Source organism: Ornithodoros turicata, chromosome 1, assembly GCF_037126465.1.
Source record: "Ornithodoros turicata isolate Travis chromosome 1, ASM3712646v1, whole genome shotgun sequence".
Lineage (NCBI taxonomy): Eukaryota > Metazoa > Arthropoda > Arachnida > Ixodida > Argasidae > Ornithodoros > Ornithodoros turicata.
Window position 1 is genome coordinate 76,401,037 of NC_088201.1, and position 15,704 is coordinate 76,416,740.

Here is a 15,704-nt window from a genome sequence, read left to right on the forward strand (position 1 = left end):
CCTGTGAACCGAGTGTCTTTTTCAACTTTTCTTGTTTTTATTTATTTATTTATCTTTTTGTTATTTCCTTTTCTCTTGTTTATATTTTTCCTTTTCTTTTCTCTTTTTTTTAGGGAATAGCAAGCCGGCGTGCTGCATGGCTGACTTTTTCCCTTTCCTTTTTTGTTATTTTTCTCTGCCAATAAATTTCCCGTTTTGTTTCTTTGAGTAATCGTATTTCAAAGGTTGCATTCGAGCGCAAAGCTGAGTACGCTCAGGAACAACACTGGGTTGGCTCATGTCGGCTATGGCTAGTCTCGCCTTTCTCATCCGCGTCCCGATCTGTGGCGAAACCGTAATAAGCCGAAATGTTTGGGGGTCCACGCCGTGTGATGTACAATTTACCAAACCTGAATGCCCTCGAGCTTCGGATAGTCCTGCAGTCACGCCTGCAAAACTTTTGTTCTTACGACGGCACGCCGGAGACACAGCATGACACGATGTCATCCGCAGAATCGTCGACGGAGGATGAATAGCCGTCGTCGCGGCAACAGGCGTCGTCGTCGCGGCGTAGCAGTCGCGGAAACAGTCTTCATGTGTAATGAAAATGTTGAGAGCCTCACAGCGGAAATATGATATTGCTCCTTCGGTTCAGCTGTCCTTGCGGCAAATGCGTGCCGATGTCGACGGCAGACGAATGCCTTTGTTGCCGCGAAATGAGACGTTACTGAAGCAGTGCAGCGGTTGCATTTCAATAAATATGTACTTTGAAATACTGTGGCTGCAGACTGAGGTGCTCCAGGTGTCCTACTGCTACGTGAGAGAAAGCGACGACTATGCCCTTATCAGGAACAGCGAAGTGAACAAGTGAGTTCATTCATGTGTGCCTTCAGATTGTTATCAGTAAAGTTACATATCAAAATTTACGCTGCCCATAGTACATGCAGGAAGTTTCCGTACGTTGCCTACAAACACTTTACTAGGTGGCTCTGGGGACCATTAGGAAAGCACTGCAGAAAATTCCTCAGAGCATGTGCTGTACATGCCATAAGGGAAAACTTTCCTTCTGAAGCATACAAAGATTGTTGCCTTTTTGACGTGTGATGCAGTAGACGCTGTCTGACCATGTGTATGTTTATTCACTTTCACTGAAGTGAAGCTCTCACTTTTCTTTCAGGTGCATGTGGGCAGCATTGAGCGAATGCTACATTGACAGATGTACACTGGATGGTTGCCGTGACCACAACAATATCCCTTTCATGCACAAACGAGGTCTGCCATATACCCTTCTGCAGTAATCAGACAGCCACTATACAGCAAAAATACACTCTACCCAGGCAGCACATGGTGGGATAATAGATGGCTATATGATGTCTAACCTTAGACCCATCTGGGATAACTATAGAATGTCTAAGGCTAGACCTAATGTCAAATAGACGTCCACTAGCATAGCAGTAGACGTGCTAATGTAACACTAATAGCCATCTAACCTTAGACATTGAATGTCTACGTACGTAGACATGGTTTACCCCTTTTCTAGACTTGATGCCTAAAATTAGTCGTGGCTATTAGACATGCATTAGCACTGAAGTTTAGACTTAGATCTGTTTTATACCTCCATTTCGGAAGTAGGTCTAGGATTAGACCTTTGTTATACCTCACTTTTGCTACCCTTATCCGTAGTTTAGACGTCGTGTCTATCGTACCCCCCGTGCACATTAATGCGAATTTTCTGTCTGTGTATAACCCTTTGTGAGTACTTCAGTCTGAGAGCACGCATTTTGTAATGGATTTATTTCAACCAAAAACTGTACACAAAGTATGCAAAACTAGTCACACGGGTGAACCCTTCAGATCTGTTCGTTACAATAAAGCACAAATATTATGCAAAATGTGATGAGCTTTGGTGGTTAAAAACACGCTAAACTAAACATTTGTAGTGTCACATGCTTGAAAGTGTTGACAGGAAGCACCACTGGTGCTGGAGCCACAAAGTGGTGTGGATCCTCGAAAAAGTGCGGTAATTGTAGAATAAGCATTCCCTCTTGCACCCCTGGTTCTCCGTCTCATGGACGCTGTTACCCACACAAACCTGCAGAAGTAGTAGTCAGTTTTAGAGAGCATAAAGTAGCTAGCCATGTTACACAGAACCATTCCAGTCGAAACGAGACAGAGTTGTGGCTCCACCCTCTTAGATTTTGCTTTAAAAAATAAAAAAAATGTATGCACATGTTTCAAAACGAATGTTAGTACTGAAATGAATTTCTTTCAAATCCCTGGAAGTCATGACTGGAATGACTTGTTAGCCTCGCTATGTACTCAACATCATTGCTCCAGGAATGTGTATATCAGAAGCGAATTGCCAAGTATCTTGCTCCAGATACTTCACGTAACACGGCTTTTGCTTAACATATGTCGCATGTATGTTTCGCTGATGCCGCTTGAAGATCAGTCTTTTGACCAGGCAGTATTTGAAGCAATGGGTGTTTCAGTAGGGTAATTCCATTTCAAATCGACCAAGGTCCGCCGATGACATTTTTTAATTTCAGTGAAAAAAATATATGTTGGAAACGACCTTCGGTGAAGACGAAAGCAAGTTTCTGGAGCTTCCTACGATCAGCCAGCCCACAGATGGAGAGGGGTTAAGGTGGCGCCGTCTTCGCGACGAGATTTTTTTTCTCGACTTTGCGGCCTTACTGATGCCATTCCAATCGCGTCACAGCCCTCATAGCTAGCACACTTAAAGTCTGGGCACTCTAGTATACCTGTACGAAGTGAAAATGGTGTAACTTTAAAGGGACGCTGAAGAAAGAATGCTAAGTCAGAAGATATGACAAAAATTGTACATTTTTTAGCGCTCATAGCTCGTCGACAGCAAGCCAGATATCCGTAAATGAAATATGCTTTTCATGCGCAATCTTTCCTCCATCGTTCAATATATAGAAAACCATTCTAACCCGTTTCGTCGCTGAAAGAGATGTCAGTAAAGTTAGGTGAGAGCAGAAAATTGCCGATGTTTGCTATGGCATACCTCGGCCGCTACAATATATATTTCGATAATTTTGCGGTTACTGAAAGGCCAACGTGTCACCTAAATCCAGCTGCAAAAATATGTTGCACTATCTTAGTAGGGTGTACGCAGCGAATTTTTCTCTGTGCCCAGGTTTCGCCGTTGCGGCCTTGCACTCCGACTCCACTTTCGAGTGGCACGCCATCGCGCGTTTCGAATTGCACTTGCCTTCGGTCTTCCTGATGTTGCACTGATTCCCGCTGCTGGCACTTGTTTGTGGACATGTCCACGTCGGCATTCTTAATTACGAGCAACCCTTTTATATGCTGTTGCGAGACCAACAGATCACGTCTGTCTATTATGCCGCAGCGACTAATAGTGGAGTACTGACTGGAGTAGCTGAGTATAACAACACTTTTGTCAATACCGCACAAGGTGTTAATTTTTTAGATTAAATTATGTACTGGGAAGCGTTACCAGTGGCTGTCTGCTGGAAGTGGTGTCTTTATGACAACCACAAAAAGAAGTAACAAAAACTGTCAGCCTACATTGCATAAGTACCATGCCTTTCTGCGATGGAAATGATCGTGACATCTATTTGTGACATATATTAATAAAAAATTATGAGAGGCGCATTCTACCGACAAGAGTTCGCCTGGTCTGGCGTGGTGCAACCTTCCTCGTATTGACAAAATACTGTCTAATTGACCAAACAATGTCGGGGCTCAGGGGATGCATATGCTACCTGTGCAATGTAAGTTAAGCGAATGACAGTTTTTTGTTACTTCTTCTTGGCGGCTGTAATAAAGACGGCACCTCCAGACACTGGCCACTTGGTAGAACTTCCCAGTAGATTTTTTTCTTTTTTGCGCACACCCTGTGCAGTATTGACAAAACTGTTTCAAAAGTTGTTACTATACTCAGCTACATATTGTCAGTCAGTACTCCACTCACAGTCACTGCGGCATAATAGACCGACGTCATATGTTCCTCTCGCAACGGCATATGAAAGGTTTGCAAGTAAAGAAGAATGACGACGTGGACATGTCCACAAACAAGTGCCAGTAGCAAGAATCAGTGCAACATCAGGAAGACCGAAGGCAAGTGCAATTCAAAACGCGCGATGGCGTGCACACTCGAAAGAGGAGTCGGAGTGCAAGGCAGCAACTGCGAAACCTGGACACAGAGAAAAATTCGCTGCGTTCACCCCACAAAAATAGTGCAACACATTTTTGCAGCTGGATTTAGGGGACACGGCCTTTCCGTAACCGCAAAATTATTGGAATAGGTAGGCTGAGGTATGCCATACCAAACATCGGCAATTTTCTGCTCTCACCCAACTTTACTGACATCTCTTTCGGCAACGAAACAGGTTAGAATGGTTTTCTATACATTGAACATTGATTGAGGCTATGAATTCACACCTTGGCTGCACTGGCCCCACTGAAACAGATTGTGCCAGACAGCAACATGTTCCCTTCAGCAATCTTGTTCACCTCTGGCTGACGTTTCCAAGATAAATTGTGTTCACTTGGGCACTCAGCTCTTGCGGTGAGAAGCGTGACGAGAACAATCTGTGTCCACTTTGTGCGATGCACTGTAAGATCCTGCATTTCTCAAACAGTTCTAATAGTGGAGTTCTGAAACTTGATGTACTTCTTCGGGTCTGGTGAAGCAGAGGGCACAACACTGCAAAGTAGAAGAGCATTTAGTATCTGCAAACTTGTACCAACAGGCTCTGCACCATTCAAAACTGTTGCCTTCAGATTCCCAGAATGACTCAACAGCTGGTTCCACCAGTGGTGAAGATATTGTCATATCACGCATTTGCAAGGCATGCAGAAGTTAAAATGTTAAACAAAACAGGAGCTTGACCTACGAGGGTGGTTCCATAAGTTTCCGGCGCGAGGAAGAAAATGCGCGCGAATTTGAAAATGCGATTAAGAACGCGTGGCGCCATTTGTTGGAGGGCCGGAGCACCACCCTCAACCCTCTCCATGCTTTTGTCGGTTGGAGAGCGGCATTTCAAACAGCCAGGGTGCACTCTTCAGTTAAAATGGAAAAAAATCGAGTACCGCGCTGTGATAAACTTCTTGACAAAAGTGGGACTTTCGCCTAAAGAAATTAAAGCACGACTGGACAACGTGTACAGGGAAGCCTCTTCGTCGTACACAACGGTAAAAGACTGGGCTAAGCAGTTTCGACCGGGGCGAGAGTCCATTGAACATGACCCACGCGATGGTCGTCCAGTGGAAGTGGTGACACAAGAAAATTTGTCTCTTGTCGAGGAGGAAGTGCTGAGCGACAGGCGTCTGAAGGTGGAGGAAATCTCAGAAAGGCTGGGGCTTTCCAAAACAACCGTTTCTCACATCATCAGCGAGGGCCTTCACATGATAAAGGTCAGCGCGAGATGGGTGCCACGACTTCTCTCGTCAGTTCAAAAGCAACAGCGCGTCGTCTGTGCCAAAGAGTTTTTGGAGCTCTGTCAAGAGAACGAACAAGAAATATTGAAGTCAATTTTCACAGAGGATGAGACTATGGTGCTCTACTATGATCCCCTTTCGAAAAAGGAGTCGATGGAATGGCGCAAACCAGGAGAAGCACCCCCAAGAAAAGCCAAGGTCACAAAATCCACAAAGAAGATCATGGCAACAATATTTTGGGATTGTCACGGGATCCTCCTCATCGATTTCAAAGAGAGGAACACCACAGTGAATGCGACTTATTATGCTTCACTCCTGCACCGACTGCGAGACGCCATCAAGGAAAAGAGGCGCGGCAGGTTGAGTCAAGGTGTCCGGTTGCTCCAGGACAATGCCCCTGTCCACACGGCTTCTGTTGCCAAGGCTGCACTGAAGGAGTGCGGCTTCGAAGAAATCCACCACCCACTCTACAGTCCAGTCTTGACACCGAGTGACTACTTCCAGTTCTCAAACTTGAAGAGGGATCTCAGAGGACAGAGATTTCAAAACGATAGTGAGGTGCAAGAGGCAGTTTTCCAGCATTTTGCGGACAAAACTTCGGACTATTTTTTCAAGGGTATAAGAATGCTGGTTGAAAGGTGTCAAAAGTGCACCGAAGTTAAGGGTGACTATGTCGAAAACTGATACACTTGTTTCGTCTCTATGACTATTAAAAGTTGGTCGGGCCGGAAACTTATGGAGCCACCTTCATACCTGTGAGCATGAAGGTGTATGGACAATAGGTGTTGAAATCATCACTGCATAAAGGTTGAGAGGTGTTGACGGTAAATTATCATCCGTTTGCACGCGTTTCCTTCCGATTTTCACTTTCTTGTCAGTCACGATGAAGCCTGTATCGCTGATATAAAGAATACGGTCAGTAGCAATAGCGCACAATTTATTTGACACTTATACTCTCCTGCGAGAGCAGGAGAAGGGGGATGTTCCGTTTGGAACATTACGCAGCGAAGGCATCAGAAAAATCAATCTGAATTTGAAAAAATGAACTATATCTATATAGGTATTATTCATATGTATCGGTAAATACATACCTCGTGTGCACTGGTGTTCGCATCGTCATATGTCACAAGGAGAAACACTGGTGTCGGGACTGTGGTCCGTTTGAGACGTTTTCGACCGTCCGCTGCTACCATTTTGTACGACTCGTCACAGAAATGCGTTGAGCAAATACGGCGTGGATCACGAATGTCTTGACCAAGCGCTTGCAACCACTTTCCTTTACGCGCATTATCCGTTGGAATCTTGCGGTACACAACGTCCCTTGTCGAAAGAGCACAATTGGTGTATCCCCGAACATTACAGTAGATACCTGGGATCGCTGTCAGGTGAAGTTCTGTTGAATTTCGGCAGGAAATGAACTTTTTTTGCATACACTACACTCGCCAGACGCAATACACGCCGTGGCATATAGTTGGGATGAGTGCAAATAGAGGGCGCCGACAGTATTTTGGGATACTGCTTCGATATTTTGAAGAATTGGCCCATTAATTCTTGTGATTCTAAAAGTAGTGTTTATTGGTAATTAGTAGCTTGTCATAAGCTCATCGGGCATGACTTAGGTACCACGTGATGGGAGTACTCCTATCATGACTTTTTTTAGCTGTTGCAATGCGCAACCTACCGTCTGATAGAATTTTTCTAATTTATGCTGTGTAATAATTAACGCGCTTTGAGTGCTTAGGCTGTGTGCGGCATCACACAGGCAAACACTACCAGGCTGCACACAGAAACGGGAGGGGGGTGAAATTTCAACTTTACAGTTCCTTTAAACTGAGGAGAAATAGGTTATCATGTCGCGGAAGAAGCACCGTATAGTTTACGCTTGGCAAAATACGTTGATCTCTTGGCTTTATGCCGACGGGAATATCTCGGCATTCGCTACGGCATGTAAACAAAGTCACATGACCTCAAAATGACGTTTCCTATGACGTGCGACCAGGACAAGATGCAAGTTTTCCAAAAGGCACCCGCTTAAAACCACTTGTGTCTGGCTCCTCGCCCGCATGTGGCGCTGTAGGTTTGCGCGATCGCTGGACTAGAGAGTTTGCACTTGCAGGGCTTCCTGCACGTGTGCTTTTGCTTGTGATACCGCGGTTGTGTTCTGGTTGCAGGACAGATACCACACTGGTACGGCCTCGTGTCTCCACTTGTGATTCTCCAGCCTGTGTGCTTTTATTGAACATGGAATGGCAGAGATCACATTTGTGTGGCTTCTCACTCGTGTGTATCCCTTTTGTGATAGGACCATAGCTCTGCATTTGGAGCTATGGAACTCACGATAACAATCATCTGATAGGCTGTAAGCTGAGGCATGTGCGGCTAACATGTATGTCCACATGGCTCAATAGCTAGGCATAGCTCGATCATGCCGTATAGCGCACTCATCATATAACATCACACTTGTGAGCAAAAATCCGCAAACTAACTCTTGCTTTGGTCACACGTGTGATGTTAACCTTTGAGTGTGCTAATATGTGGCATCGAGCTCAGCGATATTCCATGTCGACTTTCAGGTAAGTTTGTAGCCTGCGGCTGAGCGATGGCCTTACTTATAAGACTATTGTGATCGTGACTTCCGTGGCTCAAAATGCCTAGATATAGATACGATAGGCTCGTGCAATGGTTTCTTGCCCGTGTGTGTTCGCTTGTGATGCTGCAGGTGCCCACTCAGGCTGAACCACTGGGCACACATCTCACTTGTATGGCTTTTTGCCCACACGTGTGCGTGCGTTTATGCTGTTATAGGTTCCTTCTCTGACTGAACTCCGCAGGGCATAGCTCACACATGTATGGCCTTTCGCCCATATGTGTCCACTTGTGACCTTGTAGGTCATGACTCCGTCTGAACTCTGTGCGGCGAACATCACATTTGTCTGGCTTCTCGCCCATGTGTGTTCGTTTGTGATGCTGTGGGGTCACGTTCTCGCTGAAGACCTCAAGGGAGACATCGCACTTGCATGGCTTCTTCCCTGTGTGTGTCCGCTTACGACTCTCTAAGCTGTCCCTTCAGAGATCGCACTTGTGGGGCTTCTCGCGTCTGTGTGTCAGCTTGTGATATGACAGGCTCGAGCTATGGACGAATTCTGCAGGACAGAGATCGCACTTGTACAGCTCACCCGTGTGTATCCGTTTGTGCTGTCGTAGGTTACTGCTCTGGTTGAACTTCGCAGGGCAGACATCGCACTTGTATGGCTTCTCGCCCGTGTGCGTCCGCTTGTGCTGCTGTAGGCACACTCTCTGACTGAACTCCGCACGGCAGACATCGCACTTGTATGGCTTCTCCCCCGTGTGTGTCCGCTTGTGCCGCTGTAGGCACCCTCTGTAACGGAACTCAGCAAGGCAGACATCGCACTTGTATGGCTTCTCGCCCGTGTGTGTCCGCTTGTGACACTGTAGGTGTCCTCTGTAATTGAACTCCGCAGGACAGACATCGCACTTGTATGGCTTCTCGCCGGTGTGTGTCCGCTTGTGCTGCTGTAGGTTTCCGCTCTGGCTGAACTCTGCAAAGCAGACATCACACTTGAATGGCTTCTCACCCGTGTGTGTCCGCTTGTGACGGTGTAGCGTCGCGCTGTGGCTGAACTCGGCAGGGCAGACATCGCACTTGTATGGCTTCTCGCCTGTGTGTGTCCACTTGTGCTGCTGTAGGTTCCCACTCCGGCTAAACTCCGCAGGGCAGACGTCGCACTTGTATGGCTTCTCGCCTGTGTGTGTCCGCGTGTGATGATGTAGCGTCGCACTCCGGCTGAACTCAGCATGGCAGACATTGCACTTGTATGGCTTCTCGCCCGTGTGTGTTCGCTTGTGCTGCTGTAGATTCCCGCTCTGCCTGAACTCAGCATGGCAGACATCGCACTTGTATGGCTTTTCACCCGTGTGTGTTCGCTTGTGCCGCTGCAGTTTCCCACTCTGACTGAACTCCGCAGGGCAGACTTCACACTTGTAAGGTTTCTCGCCCGTGTGTGTGCGCTTGTGATTCAGCAGGTGAGAATTCCGTTTGAACTCCGCAGGGCAGATATCGCACTTGTATGGCTTTTTGCCAGTGTGTGCTTGATTGTGAAGCCGCAGGTGCGCAATCCCGCTGAATTTTGCAGGACAGAGATTACTCTTGTGCGTCTTCTCGCCCATAAGCATTTGACTGTGACAACACAGCCTCCTGTTCTGGTGGAACTGAGCAGAACAAAGATCAGATTTGCATGACGTCTCGTCAGTACACTTTGACACGTGGCTCTCGTCGCTCACAGATCGCGAGATTGTAGGGGGACAGACGTCGTACTTAAAGCCCTCATCTCCCATCTCAACATCCGGCGGAGTAGCTGGACACATTTCACACTCATTGTGACACTCTGCACACATGTGGTGTCTCGGGCTCTCTTTCGACGTGCATGCAAGTGCACATAGCTTGCTCTGGCCTGGAAGACGCCCAGTGGGTCGATCGCTCGTAGTGACTAGTGGAGTGTTGTCGAATTGTGGTTCAACCGTTATTCTGCCGATCTCGAACTGTGCCTTTGAAGGAGTACATCCTGAAGGTTCGTGATCACAAGTGCCTCTGGGCTGGTCGTTCACGTGGAGCAAAGCAGCGGTTTCTCTTGCTCCTGAAATTTTGAAATCGCGCATTTAGAGGGCATACCAGTACAGGCACATCTCTGAATGACGATTTTTTGAAAAAGTTGATGGCGCCGCATCTGCAGACACACTGCTTATGTCTGACTTTGCAAATAATCACCTGTGTACTATTCATGCTCTAAGTTCAAAGCAGCTCCCACCTGCCTGGTATATGAGCTGAAGTGTCAGACCTTCAGACGGAAGGCCGAGAGCTCAATTCAGGACAGTTACAGCTTCTTGTTTCAATCCTTTTCTTGTGTAAGTATTTATTTTAATTTTGTGGTCTAGCCGCTGGCATTTGTATGGCATGTTATGTAATTTTTAGTAAACCTTCGTATTGTTTGAATATGTCAAAGCTGTGTATGACCTGTGCATACGTACTGTGCTTGGCGCTCGAATCTATATATTATATAATTGGGGGTTTACGGCGCGAGACAACTGAGATCATGAGCGATGCCACAGCGGTCAGTCTGTGGATTGCTTATGCCCCCCCCCCCCCCGAGGGTTCTTTAACGTGCGATGAAAGCTCACCACACAGCGCCCTGTATTTAACGTCTCTTGCGGAAAAGGGCGTGTCTTAGCAACCTGTACCCTGCCGGCAAGTTGCTGTCGTCCTCGGCCGGGTTCAAACCTGCGATCTCGGGATCAGAAGGTGATCACGCTACCGACTGAGGCACCGAGGCCGGTGCCACTCGAATCTGATCGCATAGTACGGATGGCAATACAGATAATGCGCACACATGTGCAATTATAAAATGGGGGTTGCCAGCAATGAGTCTGAGTGCTAGTCAGTTGCCACTAAAATTCACTAAAATGTCCATTTGGTCCTGTAGGTGCAAGACGTGCATTTTACGAAAAGCGCTATATCATCGATCATCAGAACAACACAGAAGGCTCAAGTGTTTTGTTTTCTGCAGTGTTGCATGACAAATGAGAGAGTGATGAAATGGTCACAGAAAAGTAATTTCATATGATCAAAACTTGTTTGTTCATTTCCTAGGAGGCTCTCACGTTGCTGTACCAGCGACTGTGTAATACGCTATAGCAGGTTTTGAGATGCGTGTTTCAACTGCCCACACTATAGGCCTCTCCCGTTTTGTAAACAAATGACCTCATAGCATTCGACAGCACCACCAATTTGCTAGAGTTGAACTATACTAGAAGGTAGAGGGCGAACAAGGTCGCGCCCGAAAGCCCCGGTCTAGATGGGATTACGATGTTCCCTGAAAGGGACAAGACTTTCAGTCCTACTTTTCTTTCAATAAGAGGCAGCGAACAAGTGCCCATTCATGGAACCCAACCCTTACCCTTCCAATTTGTTTCGGTCTCAGTCTGTTTACTAACTTCATGTTGACATTTCTGAGGTATCCCAAGCAGCACACGATATTGGGCCCATATTGGCTGGTCATTGGCGATACGGGTCATATATGGGGCCCGTTTTGCAAAGATGAAAAATCTTTGCAAAACGGGCCCCATATATCAGATCAGATCATATTGGCTGAAACTGGGCAATATGAGGCCCAGATTGCCCAGTTTGTTTTGTTTGGGAAAATCCTGGCAATATGAGCCCCATATTGCCAGTTTAAGCCAATGTTGGAAAAATCTTGGCAATATTGGCCCTATATTGCCCGTGTACACCCCATATTGACTGAAAATACAGAAAATGGTACCCGTGTTGCACAAATGCCCAAGCTGCACAGCAAGATTGGACGGTGAAGCGTGTGAAATGCCCAATTCAGTATGTCATTACATCCAACAACTTCCTGCAGATGATACGCATTGTTCAAAACAGTCAACATACGTGGCAGTCCCATTAGTAAAAGCTCGTTAATTCGAATATCACGGGGACTAGAAAAAAGTTCGAATTAACCGGAGTTCGAATTAACGAGTGTACAAGAATATGGAGACGTACTCAGCGCCGGCAATACCGGTAGCGGCAGTTTATTTTGAAAAAAAGTCAGTGATCATGCTCTGCTTCTTTTCCTTGAGCACAATCGCTGACAAGTTTTGTTCGAGCGCGTGAAGATGACGCAATGAGCTTTCTGCGTTTTCTTCACAAGAGAAAAAGAGACGCGCAACGTTGAGCGCCTCCATCACCTGCGACGCAGACGGGCGCACTGGTGGGTCCTCCTCGTCATCGTCGTCGCAAATGTCCGTAGCCGCGTCCTCGCTGCCGACAACCTCGGAAATGATGTCATCGTCGGTCAGTCCACCGCAGACAGCCACACCACAATCCGCATCGACGTAATCACTGAAGTTCACATCATGGAGCGCCTCAGGCAGCACGTCGCTGACATCCTCACAAGCCACCTCCGGCGCTGCAGCACTGTCAGAAGCCTCCGTGTCGGCAACAACAAATCCGCAATGTCTGAAGCAATTCGAGATCGTTGCCGCAGTAACCTGTTCCCACGCTCGAGCTAGCATATGCATGGCAGAGAGCAGGTTAACAGTGTAACTTCCTGGGCACAATATCATGCGCTCCAGGATATGCCGCCTGTAGAAGGACTTGACGTTTTTGATGATACCCTGGTCCATCGGCTGCAGGGCTGCTGTCGTGTTGGCAGGCAGGAAGGCAAGCTCAATTGACTTGAGCTCAACATCCACCTTGTGAGCGGAACAATTGTCCACAGTCAATAGCACGCGCCGTTTCTGCAGCTCGAACTTTCTGTCAAGCTTCTTGAGCCACCACTTGAACAATTCACCGGTCATCCACGCCTTCGAATTGGATGTGTATTCTGTAGGAAGGGTGCGGATGTTTTTAAAACACCGCGGCTTCGACGACTTCCCGATGACAAACAGCGGAAGCTTTTCCGTGCCACTCATATTGGCTCCAAGCAGCACAGTCACGCGTTCCTTGCTCCTCTTGCCGCCTGCGCAGTCGTCGCCCTTGTACGTTATCGTCTTTTCCGGCAGCAGTTTGAAAAACAAAGCGGTTTCATCCGCGTTGAAGACGTCATGTGGGGAATACCTGGCCAGATAGTCTTGCAACTGCCCTCTCTGCCACGTGCTGCACGTTTCCTTGTTAACTTCTTTAGCTTCGCCACTGATTGTCCGGAAAACCAGGTTATGCCTTTCTCGGAAGCGCTGAAACCAACCTTCAGATGCGGCGAAATCAGCGTGGTTTAAGCGAAGCGCAAAGTCAGTTGCCTTCGCCATGATGATTGGACCGCTGAGTGGGATGTCTCTGCTTCTCACGTCCTTTATCCACGTGAGAAGGGCACGCTCCAAGTCCGGGTGCTTAGCAGTCCTTAGACGTTTCCTGTCGGAAGCAAATGCTTCGGCTTCGTATGCCTCTTCAATTGTTCTTCTGTTTCGAACATAGGTAGACAACGTGCTCCTTGGGATGTCGTGCTTCTTGGCTATCTCCAGCTTCGATAACTTGCCTTCGTCGACTTCACGCAGAATCGAGATTTTGTCCTTCAGCGTCTTGGCGCGGTATTTTCCTCTTTCCGACGACGGCATGACGAATGCAAAACCACGTGCTCCCGCGCGCACACACACAAAAAAAGAAAAATGCCGACCAACACCGTGGGAAGTGGGGAGGCTCGACGATCAGCGGCGTGGAAACAGTAGCAGCAGCACGAGAGATCACGGGACAAGAAAGAAGTAAAATGAAGAGGGCAATCTCCAAGCAATCTCTTGTTTACGGCGACGCCTGTCCGCCGCCGGCGAAAACTTAGAAATCCTACTTTTTTTGCGCGCGCGTGAGGTGGCGCTCAGTTCGAATTATCCGCAGCAGGCGCGGTTCGCGTGCGAATTAACGAGCGGCGTTTTACATGCGTGTCTATGGGGAGTTGGCGGGACCGTGAATGCTGGTTCGAATTATCCGATAATTCGAATTAACGAGTGGTGAATTAACGAGCTTTTACATATAACGTTCACTAGGACTCGACAACTCTACTTTCCACGTTCTGGAAGCAGCCAACATCTTGCTTCGCGATGACAATACCAATCGGTCAAGCTGACTGAGAGTGAGCGTGGTTGTTTCAGCGAAATCACGCGTCCTACAACTAATGCGCATGCGCGATAGTCGGATCGGATGTTTCATATGGGCTATAATGTCGCTGGTTCCTGTAATGATAACGGAATTGCGGCAGGTCAAGTAAAATACACAATGTTTGAAAGGAAGGGATGGCTCTTCTGTAAAGTTAGGTGCTTTCAAGTTGCTGCGAGCAGTGTGAGTCACTCTGGCGTATGTCCGTCATCGTCACGAAAGTGTTTCGCTCCTTTGTACTCTCGGAGCAGGTTGGAAATTTTTGGTTCATACACTATTGCGATCCCAATGAAGGCTTCTGAGGGATGTTTGGCATTGGCAGTTCCGTGGGACTGCATGTGTCTTTGAGCAAGACGGACGTAGCACCCGTTCATTTTTGGGGCGATGCAGTGCTTTTTTGTTGTAATTATATGCAACGTGGATCAATGAGATCTGCAGAAATGAAAAAGAAAAAAGAAGAGAAGTAACATCAGTGGTGGATATTAAACCGGATAATGATTTATTACTACACGGACTCGCCGTTGGTGTTATCACCGAAATACTGGCGCAAAATGGGCTTTTCAATATGGGCAGCCAATATTGGTCCAATATGGAGCCTGGTTGCACTCCCCATATTGGTCCAATATTGGCAATCTTGGCAGCCCATATGGGTCCAATATTGGACCAATATTGTGGTGCTGCTTGAGATAGATCTATTTTGCCAAGAAAATAAATACAATTTATTCATCTCGTTCATTTTTACAGCGAAAGCTCTCAGTGCCTCCTCTCCAGATATCACATCGCCCGCAGAAGATATTCCCATATATGGCAACAAAAAGAAAGAGAGAGAATGCTTGTCGTCCTGCACTGCTTCTTCGCTTCCCTCAACGACGCCTGTCCTTACATTTCCAACAGATCCTCCCTCCGAATAACGAAGTCAATTTATTCATCGGCCACCTCCAAAAGAAACACTAGGTGGACCAGTCCTGGGTAAGTTACTTCTAAAAAAAAGTAACAGAGTTACAGTTACAGGTGAAGTGCCAAAAATAGCAGTTAAGTTGCTGTTATAGTTACTTTCTTGCTCAAGTTACATAGTTACTGTTACTGAGAGAAAGCAAACTACAGTAGAATCTCGATGATACGAATCTTGCGGGGTCCGGAAAAACATTCGTATCATCCAAAGTGAACGAAAATAGTGTACCAAAACATGCAAACAAACAGCAGTCCTCCTTTATTTTCTTAGAAAGAAGTCCGTGATGCTCTTTTGCTTCTTCACTCTGTCAAGGTCTCCGAGTAGAGTGGACTGAAACGCGTAAAACCGCGCGCACGTTTCCTGGCTGATGCCCACTGAGCACACAACGCGTCTCAGACGATCGAGCACGTGCAAAGTTTCCGCCGGCGTCGGTGGCTCCTTGGCTGCCTCATCACCGTCGTCACTCCCCTACTCGTCGTTGTTCCACGAAGCTCGCGGTTCCGCTTCTTCGATGATTTCTTCTATTGTTCTCATCCCACACGTCGCAAGGTTGTCGTCTGCGGTAACGAAGTCGTGGGCGGATCCTTCGATGCAGAGTTGCTCCCATCTCTCAAGCACGAGATCATCTTGATCATCCTCCGCAGGGTCTGTGGGCGCAGCAGCTGCCGTGGCTAAAAATCC

The 15,704-nt window shown here is 47.2% G+C and overlaps 1 protein-coding gene and 1 long non-coding RNA gene across 3 annotated transcripts in view; both read right to left on the reverse strand.

Moving 5' to 3' along the window:
- Positions 1-1,756: 1,756 nt before the first annotated feature.
- On the reverse strand, positions 1,757-6,291 carry LOC135378414 (uncharacterized). Of its 2 annotated transcripts, XR_010418368.1 has the most exons (3): positions 4,734-6,291; positions 4,486-4,678; positions 1,757-2,071 (listed from the first exon to the last, which is right to left on the reverse strand). It is a non-coding gene; the product is annotated as an uncharacterized LOC135378414 (long non-coding RNA). The 2 variants fall into 2 exon arrangements; XR_010418367.1 differs by having other exon boundaries at positions 4,486-6,291.
- Positions 6,292-7,612: 1,321 nt separating this feature from the next.
- LOC135378412 (zinc finger protein 883-like) overlaps positions 7,613-15,704 on the reverse strand; it is a 33,844-nt gene continuing 25,752 nt past the window's right edge. Inside the window, exon 3 of the mRNA XM_064611442.1 lies at positions 7,613-10,067. Within this exon, the coding sequence (XP_064467512.1) occupies positions 8,479-10,067 (1,589 nt within the window). The 3' untranslated portion in view covers positions 7,613-8,478. The remainder of the gene's footprint in view (positions 10,068-15,704) is intronic.